The sequence below is a fragment of the Rissa tridactyla genome, chromosome 5 (genome assembly GCF_028500815.1).
Source record: "Rissa tridactyla isolate bRisTri1 chromosome 5, bRisTri1.patW.cur.20221130, whole genome shotgun sequence".
Taxonomy (NCBI): Eukaryota; Metazoa; Chordata; class Aves; order Charadriiformes; family Laridae; genus Rissa; species Rissa tridactyla.
In genome coordinates this window covers 75154884-75174923 of record NC_071470.1, presented here as the reverse complement: position 1 = coordinate 75174923, position 20040 = coordinate 75154884, and the positions used below count along the sequence as shown (strand labels likewise).

General features: G+C 39.1%; 1 protein-coding gene across 7 annotated transcripts in view; it reads left to right on the top strand.

Moving 5' to 3' along the window:
• The window catches only part of WDFY3 (WD repeat and FYVE domain containing 3), a 178025-nt gene that overhangs the window by 73231 nt on the left and 84754 nt on the right, over positions 1–20040 (top strand). For all 7 annotated transcript variants that reach the window (XM_054202046.1, XM_054202045.1, XM_054202043.1 and 4 more), the window contains 7 exons: positions 578–770; positions 3888–4074; positions 6946–7112; positions 9999–10466; positions 11848–11946; positions 15540–15733; positions 17941–18398. In XM_054202046.1, the coding sequence (XP_054058021.1) occupies positions 578–770; positions 3888–4074; positions 6946–7112; positions 9999–10466; positions 11848–11946; positions 15540–15733; positions 17941–18398 (1766 nt within the window). The remainder of the gene's footprint in view (positions 1–577; positions 771–3887; positions 4075–6945; positions 7113–9998; positions 10467–11847; positions 11947–15539; positions 15734–17940; positions 18399–20040) is intronic.

The window sequence follows — 20040 nt, the reverse complement described above, 5'->3', positions numbered from 1 at the left end:
GAAAAGGGAGTGCAACATAGTAATTTTGTTTGTGTGGCTGCGTTTTGTCTTGTTTGTGGTAACCTGGAAATAGAGATCCAGGTGCCGGTTATTCAGGTAGGTGTACAGTGTTGCTGTAGCCTTTCCTGCCACACTGTTTTGCCTGTTTTCATTTGGCCAAGATGTTATGGATGCAGCTCTGCCAGCCACCCATCGATAGCCTTCTTCCTGCATTAGGAAGGGACGAAACGGTTTGCTTTGCAGAGCCTCTGCCTCACTGCAGCATTTAGACCTGTAGCTGGCAGATTCTCCAGGCATGGAACAGCCTGGTATCCACACAAGTATGCTGTGTCAGCCTAAGAGATTTAAACTCTGCTGCTGATCTTTTGCTAGTCATTTTAAACTGAAGTGAGACTTGAAATAACCATGTGTTGAATAACCTTTCTTCAATTCAAATTAGAGAAACAAAGGGAAAACAGCGCGTTACCTTTTTTAATGTATATGCTAATGGAAGAATGTTTCGCCTTTTACTAAGTCTGGGCAAAAATAGCAATGATCAGGGTATTAATGCCAGATATTTAATGACTTATTATTTCAGATCCTAGTAAAATTGTGCAGTTTTGTGTCCCCGGCGGAAGAACTGGCTCAAAAGGATGATCTCCAGCTTCTGTTCAGTGCAATAACCTCATGGTGCCCTCCCTATAATCTGCCTTGGAGGAAGAGTGCAGGGGAAGTACTAATGACCATATCACGTCATGGCCTTAGCGTCAATGTAGTGAAATACATTCATGGTATGTGTCCTTATCCAGTATTATTTATTGGTCTTTTTTCTGTTGTTCTTCTTTCATAGTTTTCTTAGGTAGGAAATAGGCACAAAAATAACAGATCAAGGAAAGCTTCTAGGTTTTTTGGTTGGACATTTTATTTACATACAGGTAAAATTTCAGAGCATTTTGTTTAGTGAGAGAGATGTTTGTGGCTGAGTCTGCCTTCTCCACATTTCAACTTAACATTGAAGGAGAGAGTTTCCCCTTATCTTTTGGTGTAGACTTTATGATGACCAAGAGGAAAGGCTTTCGGTAACATCAGTAACTGCCTGTATTGAAAAATATTGACTGGGAAGATGCATAAGTTTGTAATTCTGGCTGCGAGCATTAATTCTTAACAGGAGCTAGTTGTTTTCAGTCCTGCGCTTGAATTAGCACCAGCAGCCCCTTGTAGAGGCACAAGGTAAGCTATCAGTTTCCAGTTTACAGCTGCTTGTCTGGGTACCACTCTAAGTGGCAATAAAAGTGTAGAGACATCTGAGGAAGCCACAGGAAGAGGAACCAGGTCCATGTGTCCTGCTGACACAGATCTATTAGAAGCCCATGAAAGCTGCTGCCCTGTAGTAAATACTGGTGTGTTACACAAACCAGGGAGAGTGAATTTGGGTATGCTGGGAGAAAATTTTTTTCTCCCAAACATTTTGCATTTGCAGGAAGAGGCTGGGCGAGACTGTTACAACCACCACTGATCTGCAATGTAGTCTCCATTATCCAGGTACATAGCAGGCGGCATACCCTGGTAACAGCAAAACCCGTGTAATGCAGGCACTAGGAAATACTTGAGGGAGCGTGGCGTATGGGCACAGAAACACTTCAGGGTGAACCTCCAAGTGCTGACAGATGGAGCAGCCAACTGGCTTCCTCCCCTGTGATCCAGCCCAGCTTCCCTGTGGAGTCGCTAACCCAAGGTTGTTGTCCCTAGGGCCTGGCCCAGGGAGAGGCTGTCCTTCGCTTGGCAGACGCACGCCTCTGCCTGAAGGAGGTGGTCTCACAGTGCTGGTGCTTCTAGGAAGCTTACGTGTAGCCTGTCCTAGAGCCTGCGTCACAACCAAGTGCAGAGATTTTGGGACACAGCTGGGAAGAGCCTGGCTGCTGGATGTGTTTGCAGTACCTACATTTTCCCTGTTGACTGACTAGATTGCTGACCACTCAGCCAGCCTGCGTTTCTTCTGCTGCGCCCTTGTATTCCCCGCCTTGCCATACGGTTTACAGATTACAGGTTTTATGCCTTCTGGAAGGCCAAAATAAAATCATCTCATGGGCTTAATTCAACCTGCCAGCCACCAAATGACTGAATTTGTCAGCCAGCATCATTCCATTCTATCTTCTGTCCTTTTTTGGGACAAACAGCATCCTGACTGTTTCAGGCATGGAAACTGTAGCATACCGGGGTATTTCTGTAGCTGGTTGCAGATTTTGGTAGCTAATTTAAGGAGTACTTTATTCATCACGTATCTTTACAAGGGCCTGGTTATGGTCCGTTTGGCAAGGGCAGCTGCCAAGCTAGTTCATAACAAAGAATTTGTGAGAGCAAAGCGAGATGCTAACTGGTGTTGGAGAGGATACTAGGTACCCAGGAGCAGTTTTGCATACGAAGTACTCGTATTGCATTAATTCAAAACTGCATTGGTGGTCAGGTATGTAGGATTTTAGGTAGGAAATTTCGTAGAATCTGTTTCTAATATTGTATTTAGGGCTTTTAGACTGTAGGACAACATAGAAGCATTTGTAGTTTTTAAATTGGAGTGACTGTTGAAGTGAACGAACATCCTTATCATACATTTTAGCAGTGTACACCTACTGGAAGAAAAGAAGCCCACAATTTCCTCACACCCTGGAGAGCAAGTAGTTACAAAGCTGCACAAAACCATTTTGACAGTTTGCGAAATACATCACCCTGCTCCCACGTACTTCACAGAAAATCTCAGTCTGTGTTTTTTCTTGTGCTAGCAGCATGTTTCCAGTTCCAGTCAGAAAGATGTGAATGTACGGTATCCCTTGGAAGCACAAAATAGTCAGCAGTTCAGTATTTTCTGATAGGACTTAAAAGGTGATAGGTATTTTGCCTGCATCTGTAACAGCATTCTGGTGGGTGTTTGATGATTGTAGAAGGTGTGTGTATATATGTGAAAACATTATGAAGCACGACAAAGAAAACAACCGAGTTTTGACTGTGTCACTCAGCATATTGCAGCTACTACCATCATCGCTTCTCTACGGGCTTGATCCACAGAGGAGTGAGGCTGGCATATCAAAAGATATTCTAGGTTCTTTAAAAAGTGCAATAAAATCTTAAAAAGAAAACCAGTCGGCATTCCCTCTCGCTTCTTGATAAAAAAATAAACCTGACTTAAGAGATAACATCTGTCAAGAGGCTCATCTCATATTCAGGAAAAAAGTTAAGACATTTTATCATATGCAAAGGAGCATCCTTTCACTGTCTCATGCTTTGATTTGATCTCTGAGACGTTTTATTACCAGTCTATCTAGAAAGATTTGCACTTGTCTTGCACACGCTGCAAAGTTAAAATAGCAGATAGTTGAAGGGAGCATCTTTAAAACAGGAGTGCAGCCTGAAATCTGGCTATAGATTTGGGAAAGCTTTTTGCAACTGACCAATGAACTGATGGAGTGGGAGAGGTACGCAGAACAAGACGAGCTGTCTCTCTTTGATCAAGACGTCTTGGGAAAGCAAATACGCCAGCCAAAGAAATGCTAACTAGAGTAGCACAAGACTTTATATAACTGTATTTTAAGAGAAAAAAAAGATGATTTAGAATTATTTACAGTTGCCATACTTGTCTTTTTAATCTACTGAGTTATCCGGTCAAACTCCTAAGGTAAAACCAGTATTTGTCCATACAGTCGTCTACAAGAGTAAAGATTATAAAAAGGAGGAAGGGATTGGCAAAAAGAGGTTAAGGTTCAGATCACAAATCACACTCTGTGATATTAAATGTTATGTGATAAGAGATAGTCCAATTACAGTTACCTTATTACCGTGTTCCTTGTACTAGTTAAGCTTCTTGCTGTGATTAATGTCAGTAAAATTCTAAATTCTTTAATTGCGATTCTTTTCAGAAAAGGAATGTTTGTCCACATGTGTTCAGAACATGCAGCAGTCTGATGACCTTTCTCCCCTAGAAATAGTTGAGATGTTTGCTGGACTTTCTTGTTTCCTCAAAGACTCCAGTGATGTATCCCAAACGTTGTTGGATGATTTTCGGATATGGCAAGGATATAACTTCCTCTGTGACCTCCTCCTCAGGTATGCAAAAGTGCTTGAAGGAATGCAGGCAGATCACTGTGAGCTTTTTCTGAAAAGATTTCTTACTAAAGCATAAGCGAATAGGTTTGAACAAATAAACGATTATAGGTTATTATGAAATGGAGATAGTGGGACCAAAACATGAAATTATGTGCTTCTCTCCATTTATGAAACTATATATTTTTTAGCTTTTTATTCATTGCTATTGGTGTATCACTAAATCTTTCTTAGCACATACAGAAACCAGATGCTTAAAAACAACTGGTACTAAAAATTCTGAAAGAATTCAGAAAATAAAATTTTGACTGCCACTAGTGATTTTTGGGTTTGTTTGGGTTTTTGTGTGTTCTGTAATGCAAAATCATGTAAGTAAATGTGGTGCATGCTACTTAGTATTGAAGAGACATTTTTGTACATAAATTCTAATACCAGAGTGCTGGAGAGAACTCTCATGTTACTAGGGAACCAGTGTATAAGTTCTTTTTTTTAATTTGTATTTTTTATTAAAGGTACTGCTAACCTGCTAATGCATCACAAAATATGGTGATAAAAATGCTTGCCCAAACAAAACTTGGTTGTTTGATCCGTCCATGATTTTATTTCTTTCCATGAAAAAAACTTCATTCTTTTCTTTCTCAGAACGTTAGTGTCTGCTACGTTATTTCTGTAAAATCTATGGTCAGTCTGTGTTGCTTTGCTTGGCTATGAAGTTCTGAAGAAGCATGCTTAGCTGTTGAAATATTTATATGTTTTACAAATCTAAGACAGAAACTGGGAAATATTGTCTATGAGTGTACACCTTATGAAGTATACGCGGGTCAAAAATGCTTAGAAACAGTGCTGTAACAGCCTGGGAAGTGTTAATGTTGTTTTCTCCCTCTTTCAAGACATTCATTTTGGGTGCTAGGATGCTAGGTTTTGGCACTCAAATACTTGAGCTAAATTTTCTACTACATAGTATGTTTTTGGGTGTTTTTTTTGTTTTAAATGGATACCAGACATAGAAGTGACGTTTGACATTCTCAATCACAGTTAAAATTATTCATAAATCATCTTTGGTGCCACAAAACCTAAAACACCTTTTAAGGAATTGTTCTTGTTCTCATAGTATGAATGGCGGTTTTGAGTGTGTTATGTTTACTAACGCATTCATTCAAAGTGATGTAATTTAAACTCCATTGTTTTCCATAAACTGTCAGCCAGAGTTTAGGTGGAATCTGAGGGGAACATGCTTTCATTAACAATGTCATTTTCAGGTACAGAAGCAATCCTCTGTAGATCAAGTGTTTTAAACAAACTCTCTCCTGAGGTTGCTCATCCTTTAAATCAAAGAATGGGGGATCCCTGGAATATGTATAGGAAGACTAGAGGTTTGCATGTCTGTTTGAAGAAGGAGAGCACCTGGATTCTTCAGTTGACATCAGTAAAGGTTAAAAGTGTAGGAATGCATTATCCTTGCTTCTTCCCAGGGTGACTCTAGAAAATTGCTAAGGCTCTTGCAGAAATGCCTGGAATAAGGTGAACAGCGCACACCGTGTGGTGTATTTGCTAGCAATGTGTGTATTGTAGAGCAGACGGAAGATGGTTCAAAAAATGACTGCTGTTTTGATGGCCGTATCTCTTGCTGTTCCTTATAACTTTTAGTTTATTTGATCTTCAAATCGAAATGTAATTTATTTAAAAAAACGATCAACTTGGGCAAGCCTGTGTATTGGTCAATGATGAACAACAGTAATGTATTCTCCCTGGACATGTTTTGGCTCAAATCTACCGATAGAGACTTGTTCAGCTCTATGGCACTATTGTGAAGCTGACTGTCACGTAGGGGTGTGAAATATGGACAATGGGCATCAAGCTGCAAAGAAGAAAGGCTTCGGAGTTGGTAATGCTGAAGGACATATGAAGAAGGTGACTTAATAAGAAATTGCAGGAGGTCTGTGAGGACCAAAGGAGCGAGTATGTAGTTTCACCTCAATGTGAAAGGGCAGGGCGTGTGGAGGCTTAGTAGAATGACAATAGATGAGCTAAGTCCTTCTGTAACGCCTGTCTGAAGGAGGTTCAGCCCCATGTCTGACTGAGAAGAAGATGGAGGATGAAGAATGAGCTGCTTCTAAGGGCTCCCACGGTCACTTGTCAGCAAGAAGAAAAATATAGGTTGCATTGCATGAGTGAATAGGAGATTTTGGTCACCATCTTTCTCTGTAGAGACTATCGAGTTAGTAAGTAATTAAATGTAGTTTAATTTTTGTTGAAGCAGAAGGAAAATTAGCATTGTTCTAGGGCTCGGAGTCAGTTTTTAGGGTTTGGTCTGATGGCACGTTGCTGGTGGTAAACATTGGTTGGAATGGGATGTTAGCATTTCTGTCCTCTTGTTGCTCAAAGGGTAAGGGTCTGCAGTTCTAATGAAGATGTTTCATTGTGTGCTCTCAAGTGTTAGGCTTCTACCAAGATACCATTGCATTAGCATAAAATATTAGCTCGCAGTGGCAGATATAATCTAGCAAGTTTATTATGGATTTATTTAATGACAGACTATCTAGGTATTTTCCTATCCAATAGCTTCATGTTTGTTAAGAGGATTTTAAAAGTAAATTTGATGTCTCTGCTGCTTTTTAGCAGACTGTTGAGTTCTAGGAAGGATTTATGAGGTGAATTTCTATGGGAAATAATGTATGCTCTCATAAATTCAATAATGTTTGACTGACTTAATGGTATGAAATATGAACAGAGAACATGTAAAATACTGCAGGAACAGGGCAGTAAAAGTGTGATCTCTAAATTAATAGAGTAAAACGGAAGAGGTATCTTACTAAAGTGATTTGAGTTGAAATAAACTAGTGCTGCTAACTTGATCTATTGTATTTTCTTTAGATTAGAACAGGCGAAAGAGGCTGAATCTAAGGATGCTTTGAAGGACTTAGTTAATTTGATAACTTCCTTAACAACATATGGTGTCAACGAATTAAAGCCAGCTGGTGTTACCACTGGAGTACCTTTCCTACTACCTGGATTTGCAGTCCCACAGCCTGCAGGCAAAGGTGAGTCTGCTTGCTTTTCTCCCTCTTTTTCTTTGTTTGTTTGTTGGTTTTTTTTAAATGTAAATAACAAAATACAGAGAAGCTGTATACTACACAAACTATTTGCAATTGAGTCTAGGTTCTTTTACTAAGATTGCACATCAAATACTTAGTTCTGTTGGTCTCAAAGGTCCTGTTATGGGGTTGGTATCCAAAGAAGAAAGTGTGGGGCTTTTGTCCTTGAGGGACTAAAGGCCGAGTCAAACATCTGTCACTGCAAAGCTGACAGTTTCTGTGTGGACATTTTTAGAGATTGTCATAATGGAGAGATGCACTGTTTTGACTTACAGTGTTTTAAGCTGCTTTTACTAAACTGATGTGAAAGGCTGATGCGCTGGTTTGAAATTTATTGTTTGTGTGTGTGCACCAGATTTGCTTTAATTTAGTTTTTGTCAGCTTAGGCAAGTGTAATTTGTGAGCTGAAATCTGTGAATCGCTAGTGTTCACAGAGTGATGAAATCTGTGGTGTGCTTGCAACCATAGTCAATTATGGTCTGGAGATGAGGTTGAGGAAGTCTGAGGGGAGAAAGGGTTTTATAAAAATAAACTTATTTTTCACGTCCTGTGTATAAACTTTAAATTCAGGTAGGTCTTGTATGCAACTAAGGAGTCTGGAATTTAAGCGACCTTGGGAGCTAGTTTATTACATGGGCCTTTTAGTAGGTGCATGTATGGGATTTAGTAGTACCAGGGATAGAAGAAAAAATTTTGTGATAGGGTTACATTTATGGATTTATGGACTGATGGATTTACTTTCCCTGTTTCTCTTGTATATCTAGGTTCCTTGGACAATGACTTCTTTTTGCTGGTATTGAGAGAGTTCATTGTTCATGGGAATTGTTTTCCCTAAGCTCTAAATAGAGAAAGAAGGTGACAGTCACACTCAGAGCTTAATTTCTCCATGTTTTGATAATAACATACTAATTTTTGCTTAAGCTAATTAGCTCTTCTGATACAATAACATGAGAGAACCATGGCCTATTGCAATCTCGAAAGGAATTCTTTTATTTAATTTTCTGATATTTGTCACGACATCTCCCAATTTCTTTTACCTGCTTTTCATTAAGTTGGCAAGTTGTCTTTTTATGAAAACCATATTAGCTCATTTTCTTAATTGCTTCTATTTAAATCCTCTTAGTTCTTGAACTCTGAAGAGCTGGTTAAGATTCGGTTTCTTCAGGGTTCCTCGTAATAATCAAAGATAATTTATCAATCTACGTGATTGCCAGGAGCAACTGTTGATACAAAATTAGAATATAAATAGTTGTATCTGTCACTGTCTATGTTCTTGTCACATTTAACAAGCTCTAAATCCCCTCTTCCACATTTTTCATTGTAAAGAAAGCATGTAGAAAATATCCTTTTAGAAACAAATGAGTGTGACTTATAATGTAACATTCATATTCGTCCAGTATCTGAACTTGTTCCATTTAGTTTTCAAGGAAGTTTCCTGTTGCCTTCTGGAGAAATACTGGCAGGGAAGGTGGTGAAGCTAGACGCAAAGATAATTGAATTTACTTTTAAATTGGACAACTTAGTTTATACACAGAGAGTAGCATTCCACAGAGCATAGGTAATACATCAGGATTCTTTGTCTATGAAAGGGGTTTTAAATCAGATCAACTGTTTGCTTAGTTAGAAAATACGATTTTATTGTTAGACCATCCTAAATGCTTTGTTTAGACTGTGTTTACGGTTCTCACTCTTCATTGTTTAGTTTTTTAAATTATTTTTACCATTAGTTGTTTTCTGCATCATGGGATTTGTCCACTCTGACTTGTACTGTCCCTATAGAAGTTAAAAAAGTTGGCTTTGAGGCATCTTTTTAGTAGAATAAAAACAGTATCTGCCCATAGAAAATTCTGGAGGCCACAGGGAGCAGTCATAAATAATGCATCCTTTGGCCAAATGAATGAGATTTTATTCAACTTGAAGGTACTTATAAGAAGAAATTTGAGGTTTTAAAGATGTGTGCTAATATTATAGCTACGTTATGCCTTGCGACTCTTTCCCTTTGTTTTAGTTCCATAATCGTTAACAGCACTGGACCCTGCCAAAGCTATCTTATTCCCAGGCCTGGTTCCCAAAGCCAGCCCCGGGCCACCTTCCGATACCGCTATGGTTGTTCACAACAGTTAATCCAGACCTGAGCAAAAGCAGCCTCTCTATGGAAGGCAGGGAGCTGCTGGCCTTACGCTGCCCGGTGGAGTTTCTCTACACGTAGCTCTCTTTTTCTCACAGGCGATTGCCAAAGAGTGGAAGCAAGAGGATAATTTGGAAGCCATGTAGGTTGTCTAGATTTGAACCTGGCTGACAGGGATTTGTCATCGCTTATTGCTCTGTTGAGTGAGGGGATACAGATGGTCGTTATTCCAAACGTAGCCTGCCGAATACTTGTAGAAGGCAGAGTTGCGTTTCTGCATTATGGAATACAGAACACGTTACTGTTGCTCTAACGACTTTTCTTATGGCCTGGGCAGGTGACAGGCAGGCTTTGTTTTATCTCTAGAACTGTACCCTGTTTCACGTTTTAACGATAGGTCAGCTTACTTACCTATTTTAAAGAAATGATCTTTCATTTAGCTGCTTATATAAACACTTTCAAAGATGAAGATGCCATCTTAATGAACAGTAGATTGTAGGATTTTCAATGTAAATGATTCTGCAGAGGCTTTTTTGAAGAGTTGGTTTTATTCAAAATTTTTTATTACGTGTGACATGTACTGTTATTATATTCACGCTTACTAAAATGTATGGATCATTATTAAAAAGTGTACTCATTGTTTATGATGATTAAGATCTTTCTCTTTCCTTTTTCCTCCCATCCCACTTTGTTTCCTGATTTAGGTCATAGTGTGAGGAATATTCAAGCATTTTCGGTCCTCCAGAATGCATTTTTGAGAGCAAAAACCAACTATCTAGCACAAATCATCCTTGATGCCATCACAAATATTTATATGGCGGACAATGCCAACTACTTCATTTTGGAATCGCAGCACACGTTGTCTCAGTTTGCAGAGAAAATTCCTAAACTTCCAGAAGTGCAGACCAAATACTTTGAGATGCTGGAATTTGTAGTCTTCAGCTTGAATTACATACCCTGTAAAGAACTGATCAGTGTGAGCATTCTTTTAAAATCCAGCACTTCTTTTCAGTGTAGCATCATTGCCATGAAGACACTCCTTAAGTTCACCCGTCATGACTACATCTTTAAGGATGTCTTCAGGGAAGTGGGACTTCTGGAGGTGATGGTAAATCTTCTTCATAAATATGCAGCCCTTCTGAAAGATCCCACTCAAGCACTGAATGATCAAGGTAGGGTTGCTCTTCCATTTTACTAATACATGTCTTTTTGGCTGGGAGTGATGGAGGGCTAGCACTTAAGAGGAGGAATGAGAGAGTCTGAACATGTATCTCAAGGGCTGAGTTGTGCTGGCGGCTGCTGGGCCATCTTAAAAGCTCATTGGAATTGCTTCTCTCTTAACGTCCTGCGAGAAGCTTGAGGCAAGCTTTAATGAAAGATGCTGTATGAATGCAAAATAGGAGTTCATCTTTTCCTTTTTAAATGGTTTTTTTGACGTATTGGTTTAATATTTGTTAATTAACACGAAAAGAGCAAGTGAAGGAGCAATACGTAGGATCTATACTCTTCCTTTCAAAAGATACTTGTGCATTTCATTGTGTTTAGCCCCGGCTTCGAAAAAGTACTACAGAGTGCATATCTGAGCTCTTTTTGCAGAGTTTTTTATAAGTTGGGTCTACGTTTTTATAAGCATGTTTTAAAAAAATAAATAGCTATCTCATCTCCAGAGATGAACACGCTGGTTAGCCTGTGAAGCAGGCACTCCGAAGTGCCATATGTGTGTACACACACACACTTTTTTTTTTACATTCTTTATTCAAATTGCAGTCTAGTTGGTGTGCATAAGTGACACTTGTTTTTTTTATTTGTGGTTGTTGGATGTTTCACCTGGGTTTATTGTCTGAAGCTTCATTAGTGAGCAGTAGCAGTTAATTAAAGTTAGAAAGCTTTCTTGCCAGCAGCTCCATTGACAGACACATCAGTTCTCATGTTCTTGTAAATTAATGGACCAAGCTGACATCTGATGAGGGTGCTACCTGGATGCACATGCCCTTGTGTTGTGGTTTGCTTCTTACTAGAGTCATTTTAAAAAAATGTGGTTTGTTTGGTTTTTTTTCTGGACTGTTACTCTGTGTTTAAGATGCCACTTGCAGTGTTGGTTCATCTGTTACACCTGTTGAATCATCAGCGCATTTACTGTAATCATGTGAATTTAGTTTTGTGCTTTTGTGTGGAATTTCTCTTTTCAAGTACTGAATGCTGAACAGGAGCAGATCCTGTTAAGTCTTCAACCGTGGTACGGTTTTGTGGCTTCAAGAAACAACAGTTGGGGATATGAAAGTACACATACAGCTGCAGTGTTAGCCACTGAGCTTACACAGCTCAAAAGCTTCTGTTTAAATTCTTGTTTTTATAAATTAACTTTTCAAACAATTCATAGTTAAGATTTCTCAGGTATGCATGTGTAGCTAAATCTTAATTTGCTTTGGGGTTTGGTTGGGCTGCATGTTCTCTGGGGAAGCAAAGAAAATAAAGGTGTGGGTGGAAAGTATTGAGAAGCATCTTAAAAAGTGATTTTTACTCTGGCTTTTAGCTTCTGAAATTATTTTTTAGGGGATTCAAGAAACAGTTCATTTGAGGACCAAAAGCAGCTGGCTTTATTGGTTATGGAGACCTTGACAGTACTATTACAAGGATCAAACACAAATGCAGGTAACTAGAGAGACCACTGTCAAGGTATTTATAAAAAAGTAACTAATAAAATCATGCCTGAAAGCAATGTAGTCTTGACTTTATCTTCCCACTAAGTAATGAAACACACTAAAATATACTTTTTCTCTTGCAGTGTTTTTCCGGAAGAGAAAATAAGTAGCATAAACTTGAGCACATAAAATAAACGAGTACAAGACAGTGTTTGTTTTTAACTTTAGTTTCTTTACTATTGTTTACCTGAAGGCAACCACCACACCCCATCACTCTCCAACAATACTATAATAATTTTTAGTAGGGCTTGTAACACGGGTTGTATATTGAAAAATTTAAGCATAATAATGTAGTTTGCTGTTGACAGCGTCACGTCTACTTAACTGTGATTAATAATGCTTGCATCTTTAGTGAAAGATGGCTTTTCATTTTTAAGAGCGTATTCCCAGTCAGTACTTATAAATAGGGCTCTGTTATGAGTGTCCTTTTCTAAATCAGGCAGGCTTATAATATGCTTCATTAGCCAAGACTTAATGACATTGAAATAAACAGTATGTGTATCTCACATTCGTAAAGCTGTCTCTGAGCTTGAAATAACAGATTGAGAAAGGATGATAACTGTTTCTAAACCTTTTTTGTCTGTTCTGTTACACAAGAAAATGAACAGGCTGGGGGGAACGGACACCACCCTGAGGAACCAGGAAGTTTCTGGTCTTGGAGGCCATGAAACATCCTTATTTCAGCAGGCTTTTTTTTTTTTTTTTTCCTCATTTTTCTCAATTCTGACTGGTGTTTTCTCACTTCTGGTTTTGTTTTTGTTTTCATTTAAGTAGGAGAAACTACAATCTGCGACAAATGCTTAACAATGAAATCCTGAAAGTTGTCCAGCTTCGTTGACAGCTCACTGTTTAAACATAGTTCCTGGGCTAATGATGTAAAGCTTGTAACTTGTTTCTTTTCTGCTTTTGCCTGGGCAAATTTTTTTGTTTAAATTTGCACCCAGTGTCGGAGTGACCTCCAGTGTTGTCTGTGCTATTTCACTGTTGCACTTGTTTTCAAGTTCTGTAATGTTTCAGCTTGTAGTTTCAAACCACTTTCGAAGATGGCTGTTGAATTCTGCCCACTGAGCATTGACAGCATCTGCCAGCTTGGCTTTGTCCACGTACTTGATAAATTCTTCATTCCATCAGGAAAGGCATTATTCATGGCACTTGAGATTAAACCCTAGCTGCATGCCCTTAGTCAAAACAGAAGGACATTGCAGCAAAGTAGAGGTTACTCTAAGCTGATGTTTCAATTAGTTACACAGTCAGTCTCTCATGATTGCGTTTAGACCATTTTGTTGGGTTGCTTTTGAGGAGGCTATGGATGACACTGCCAGAAGCTTTGCTGAAGCTGAAATGTGTCTCCTTTGCCACTTCCCTTTTGTCCACCAAGCCACCTCTTCTATCGATGGAAAGGGAAAAAACATGATCTGTGATTTACTAGATGGTGGTTCAATGGTGAACCAAGAAGCAAGTGAATTAGGCTGAAATAAGAGGGTTTTAGAAGAGGGATTGGTATAGATGACAGATGAATTGCATGAATCAATTGCACACATGTATGTTTATCACTCAGTTTGGTTTTGCCATGTAAGAAAAGGTAGAATTAGAAATGAGTGAGAAAGGAGTGGCACAAAGGTACAGGTGGGGACTTCCATGTAAGGATAAGTTGGGGACAAAACCCACAAACCCAAAACCAAACCAAAAACTCAGGATTGTTTGATTGTAAGGATGAATGAGAGGAGGTGGTGTAAGTATGTGACTATTACATCTCTGAAGGACTGGAACTGCCTTGTATTTTGGAAGCAACAGGTCTTGTTTCACAGGACTGGACTATATGTGCCTGCGTGGCGTCAGGTACCTGAGCCTTGCTCCTGTGAGGTAGGGATTATGATCTGACTGTGGTAGCGTCCACCTGACTTGTGACAAATCCTTGGCTGCTCTTAAATGGCGTTCCTGACCTCACTTAGGAGGTTTGAAGCAGCCATCGTTACCTCATTTCTACTTCTCAGTACTGTTAATCTCTGAGTGTCTACCAGAGAAATAAGAGGGTAGCGTAAAACACATCAGGACTGTGGGATGACACCACAGACGACGTTTCTGAGGACTAATGGAAAGTTTGAGGGCCTCATTTCATCAGTAGCTCTCCAAGTTCAGGAGTATGACAGAACTATACTGGAGGAGTTAAGAAATCGTTTCTCAGAGAAGTTGCGTTTGCTGGCTGTGCAGCATGGCTGTGATGTGAGCCCAGGGGCACTGTATCCAGAGGCCAGCAGAGGTTTTTAGGTCATCACAGAGAGGCATAAATAGGCATTATGCAGCCTTGCAGCGCTTCATACTACGCTCAAAGCTTGGTTTCTGATCTTCAACCAGTATCTCTGGTAAGGTTTCCTGAATATTACATAACTGATAACTGAATTTCAAACAAGAAATTTGGGTGTTCAGTCCCAGACAAATTCACTGGATAGTTGAGAATCTAGACTAAGAGTGGGAGAAGTATAAAATGTTACGTTGGTCTCTCTGAAAACAAGAGATCTGACCACTGAGGAGATGCGCTTTGTCTGTAAAGGGATGCAACCAACTTAACTGTCTCAGGGTCTGAGGCCTCTCCTTTTGCCTTGTCTGTATCTCGTCCAACGAATGTCAGAGGAAGCAGGAAATCGGAAATGGATAGCGGGACTAAGGTTTCTATATGTGCATTAGAGGGAATAAATATTGTCCTGGCTAGCTTGTTAATCCTGAACTTGGTCATTTAAACTACTCTTTTAGTTTATGGTCACAAGGAAAATGATCCCTTTTGACGCAGTAGTGCAGCATTGATCCATTTCCCTACTCTGTTTTCTTCTTCAGTAATTAACATAGGGTAGCACTCTAGATGCTGACACTGTAGTAAACACACGTTACATGTGCCACATATATTTCAATTTGGGTTTTGTGGTGTTTTCAGGATGAATTTTCATTTAATTTTCAGTGGACATCACACATGTGTTCTTCTGAGTATCCAGTAAGCTTGAGAACCGTTATTTGACTTAAGCTTTATCTCTGCAGAGGTAACTCTTGCCACAAGAAAACCTCTGCAGAATGTTGTGAATCTTGTGGATGGACCAAATCACTTCCCAACCAGTGCTCCTAGTTTGCGCATCTTGTCCAGAAGCAGTCTAGTTATGTTTTTGGCAATGAACTAAATTTAATATAAATGTTATCCTTAACCGAACTAGCATATAGTCTTTGTAAAGATGGAGGGTTTGCTATACTTTTTTTATTTGTTTCATTCTGTGACTCTTTGAGCTCTGGCATGAAAAGAATAACTACTGTTGGTCCTTTAGTGAACATCTTTAGTGAAAAGTACTGTCAGAAGAATGTTGTTCAAGTTCTGTTTTTATTTGTGGTAGGAGAGGAAAAATAGTAAACATTAAACATCCATAGTGCTAAATTCCTGCCATTCAATCTGTAGAAATGAAAATAAGCACCTTTCGTGTTCTGTTGTTGTCATTATTTGTTACTGATTGTATTTTTCATACTCCTTATGCGCTTATCCCGACCCCACCCCTTTCTGAGTAGGTATTTTCAGGGAGTTTGGTGGCGCAAGATGCGTGCACAACATAGTAAAGTATCCCCAGTGCCGACAGCATGCCCTGATGATCATCCAGCAGTTGGTGTTGTCACCTAGCGGAGAAGATGATATGGGCACTTTGTTGGGACTGATGCACTCGGCTCCACCTACGGAACTGCAGCTGAAAACGGACATCTTAAGGGTAAATGAAGTACTGCTCAGGACTCCTGCTCCTAAGACCACTCTTTTAAAAAAGAAAACACTGAGAAGGGGATTGGATTGGGTGGATGGTACTTAGCTACTGAATGTAGATTGTTTCTGGAGTTGAAATGTGTACATTTGATGCATGGTTTTTATTTTCTTCCATCTGTCCATGGCAGGTTTCATAATCAGAGGTGAAGGCTAGCGAGTAAGTGTTTTCAGCATCATCACTTGTAATCGGCCTCAGTGGATAGGAAATTAGGTTCTACGTTATGATAGTCTTTCCTGGAGGAGTATTATTCAGCTCAAAATAATGAGAATACGTGGAGGGGGGAGGAAAGCAGGCATGTAACACTTAAGTTTATTTTCAGTCCTGGCTTCTGTTTTGCTGTGGCAGACTTACTTTATTTTACCAATTTGTTAGTTATGAGTGCTGAATTAGTTAATATAAGCGTAAATCGTAGTGACCACAGTAGAAGATAAAGCTGAAGAGCTGGCTAGCTTAAGCAAGTGGAAGTGGGAAGGTAGGAAAGTAAAGCTACTAGTGGAGGAGGAAGAGAGAAGACTCTCATCTGTTTTCTATCATATTAGTTTTTTTGGTTGCTGATCTAGACCCACAATTTCTTCACAGAATAGTAAGTGTTATTTTTGTAAATTGACATAACACTGTTATTTTAGGGTAGAGAAGCTGAGAGAAGTACTAATAAGTAAATGAGTCTTACCAGAGAGAACTCTGAGACATCTAGGTTCATCTCTGTTAAAAGGAGCTGTAATATTTCTCTGGCGGATGAGCAGCTTCATATTATTTCAAAAGGCAGAAAGGAAAGCTAGTAATAAAATGATTCATTTGACATGTTTTGTCTTCGTGTCTTTGACATGTCAATGTCTTCAGTCATTCTTGAGCACGTCTCATTCACAGTACTTGAGGGGAGAGAAAGGATATTGCAGTTCCCCAATGGATTTAACATCCAAAGTCAGGGTTTCTTTCCTTCATCTGTCTCGTTGTATTTGTCTTTCATCAGTGCTGGTTTCAGAAGTTTTGGTTATGGAACTGACAGCCCAGAATGGTGCAGTGATGTGTCTCTTACTGTTTATCCAGGTTTAGCAGGACATGAGATACTGCCTTCAAAGGAATGACAGTCTATTTCACTACCCATCTTCTGGGTTTGGTGTTCTTTTTTTTTTTTTGTTTGTTTGGTTTTTTTTGTTTTTTTGTTTTTTTTGAAAAGCGTGATTCTGAAGAAGTAAACTTTTGGTCATGAAACACTCTCCCTGCCCCTCTAGCCTATTTTTCTGCATCAATACCATTTTTGTGTTGTGATGCTTTGTGTAGGGAGACTTTTTCTTCTATATTCCATATTCACATGTGGGTCAAACATCCTGTGACAGCTGTTTTTTTGTTTGTTTTTAGTTGGGTGGATGGGCTTCCCCACCCCGTGATTTCACAGATAAATGAGTATTATTCTCTATCGCCTAGATTCATGTAGTTTCTGCTGTTTATGCTCTGGCTTCGTATTAGATGAGCAAGTAAGGTTTTACCCACTTTTGTTTCTTTCTCAGGCTTATTTTTGAACAGCAACTCTTAAAATCAGGTTTCACTCAATTCAGAGATTTATGGGTTGCATTATAGATGAAAGCTAAAACTAAATGTGGTTTTGGGGCTAATTCTTTGCTGCCGTTGTTGAGTGCTGTTGTTGCTTCATAGCTGCCAGATGCTTATGCGTTGTAGGTTTCTGGGAGACCCATTTTAGGATGCTCCCAGGTCTGGATTTCTCACTGCTAGAGGCAGTTGTTTGCCTGCTCTTGTTTGAAATGGTTTGTGAATTATGATGGCAGAGTAGATTCCTTTCCAATAGCTATATTCTCTGCCTTATCACTAAGGGAATTACCTGGGGATTTTGGGTTCCGTTCTAGGCTTTGTCAGGTCTTTTCTGTTGGCAGGTTTATTTATCTCCTTAATTCCTTATTTCTAAATTAGGGGTAATGCTTTGCTTTTTCCCCCACTCTTTCTTTTTTTTTTTGTATTTTGTAAGCTCTTGAGGATGGGGACTCTTGCAGTACAGTTGATCTTTGGAGACTTCAGGCATTACCAAACTGACAAATCACATGAGGATTTTGCTAGCAAAACTTTCCTACCTTTTTTCAAGCTGTTTGTAATGCTGCTTCTTTTTTTTAATTCTTTGTTTTGATTGTTTGTTTTGTCCATAGGCCCTACTCTCAGTGTTGAGAGAAAGTCACCGCACAAGAACTGTTTTTAGAAAAGTTGGTGGATTTGTGTATGTCACATCTTTACTCGTTGCTATGGAAAGATCTTTGTGCTCGCCGCCTAAGAATGGCTGGGAGAAAGTAAACCAGAATCAAGTGTTTGAACTGCTTCACACTGTGTTCTGCACATTGACTGCAGCAATGCGCTACGAGCCAGCCAATTCTCATTTCTTCAAAACAGAGATCCAGTATGAAAAACTGGCAGATGCTGTTCGATTACTTGGCTGCTTCTCAGACTTGAGAAAAATAAGCCCCTTGAATGTCTTCCCTTCAAATACACAACTATTTCAAAGACTTTTGGAGGATGACCTAATATCCCTGGATTCTGTGTCACCTACGCTAAGACACTGCAGCAAACTTTTTATTTACCTCTACAAGGTAGCAACAGATTCTTTTGACAGGTATGAACTTTGCTTTTTTTTTTTTTTGCTTTTTGCTTTTTTTTTATCGTCCTGTCCTACCTGGCTGCGTAATCCTGTTGTTGCCCAAGATAGTTTTCTTCAAATATGTTAATAGCAAGCTTTTGTGTTTCCATTTTAATCTATTTCTTTGTTCATTCACCCCAGTGAGAGGAATATAAGGTGGCAGCATCTGACCTAATATTGACTTAGCTTGCTGGTGTTCTCCAGGGTACACAGCATTCCCTCTGATGTTGAATGTTTTTGTCATGACAGCAGTTAAGATAGAGATGTCAATTTATGGGTATATTTGATATATTGAAACAACATGTTGGTTGATAGTCGAAATGTCTGGCTGCTTTATCATACTGAACTACTACATTTTTATGCTTTTATTGAGTCAAATGAAAAATTGGTTGTTGAACGTCACACCTTAACTTCACGTTTCCTCTGATATGGGACTTCAAAGTAAGTAATTAGATAATATCATGACAAATTTAGACTCATAAAATCATTTAGGTTGAAAAGACATTTTAAGATCATCAAGTCCAACTGTTAACACTGCCAAGTCCACCATTAAACCATGTCCTCAAGTGCCATGTCTACCCATCTTTTAAATACCTCCAGGGATGGTGACTTAACCACTTCCTTAGGCAGCCTGTTCCAGTGCTTGATAGCCCTTTCAGTGAAGGAATTTTTCCTAATGTCCAATCTAAATCTCCCCTGGTGCAACTCAAGGCCATTTCTTCTTCTTCTTTTGCTTGTTACTTGGGAGAAGAGACCGACCCCACCTCCCTACAGCCTCCTTTCAGGTAGTTGTAGAGAGCAACAAGGTCTCCCCTCAGCCTCCTTTTCTCCAGACTAAACACATCTAGACTAGATATCTTGTTTAGTCTGTAAATTATTGTTCTTTAAATTTAACTGGGAGACGCTCTCAGAGTTAAACTACTAGAATTTGAATTATGCTTGAGATTTGAAATGAACAGTAATGTGTCTTAAAATTGATTCAAAATGGCAACAAATCTTCCTGAAGTATGTGTTGAAGATCGGTTTGTCTTAACGTAGTTCTTGCCCATAATTTAAGGTACAAAAAAGTAAAACACAGATCCTAGCTATGTAATGCATATGACCCTGTTTTAATAAGACAGGCCAACTAGTTAGTCAAACACAGAGTCTGATTTTCCAAGTGTGTCTGTCTGTATTGAGATACCAATAGAGCTGCCAGTTTTCAGGCTTTCTTAAACTAGTTGACTAGTAAAGTACAAACTTCAGGTTTTTGTTAACGAACATTTTGTCTCAAAATCGACAAATCTTAACACTTTTCTCTTGTTTTTAAAAAAAACCAAAAAAACTCACCCCAAAAAACCAAAAGCTGAGTACACAAATCAATTTACTTGATCTCATTTTAAAGTATTATGAAAGCATTAAGGTAGGGGGAGGAAAATGTTTATTAAGAATGTGTTGCACGTACTGTAGAAGTTATAACAATGGCTAACAGTACAGTATGAGGAATCAATGGGGTAAGTAAATCCTGTGGTGTTGTTGCATAAGCTGCCTCATTAAGTTCCTTTTTTTGTTTTGTCATCTTCAGTGACTGCATTCTCCCTTCTTTCTTAAATTTTCTGATCATCACTCTTTGTAAAGT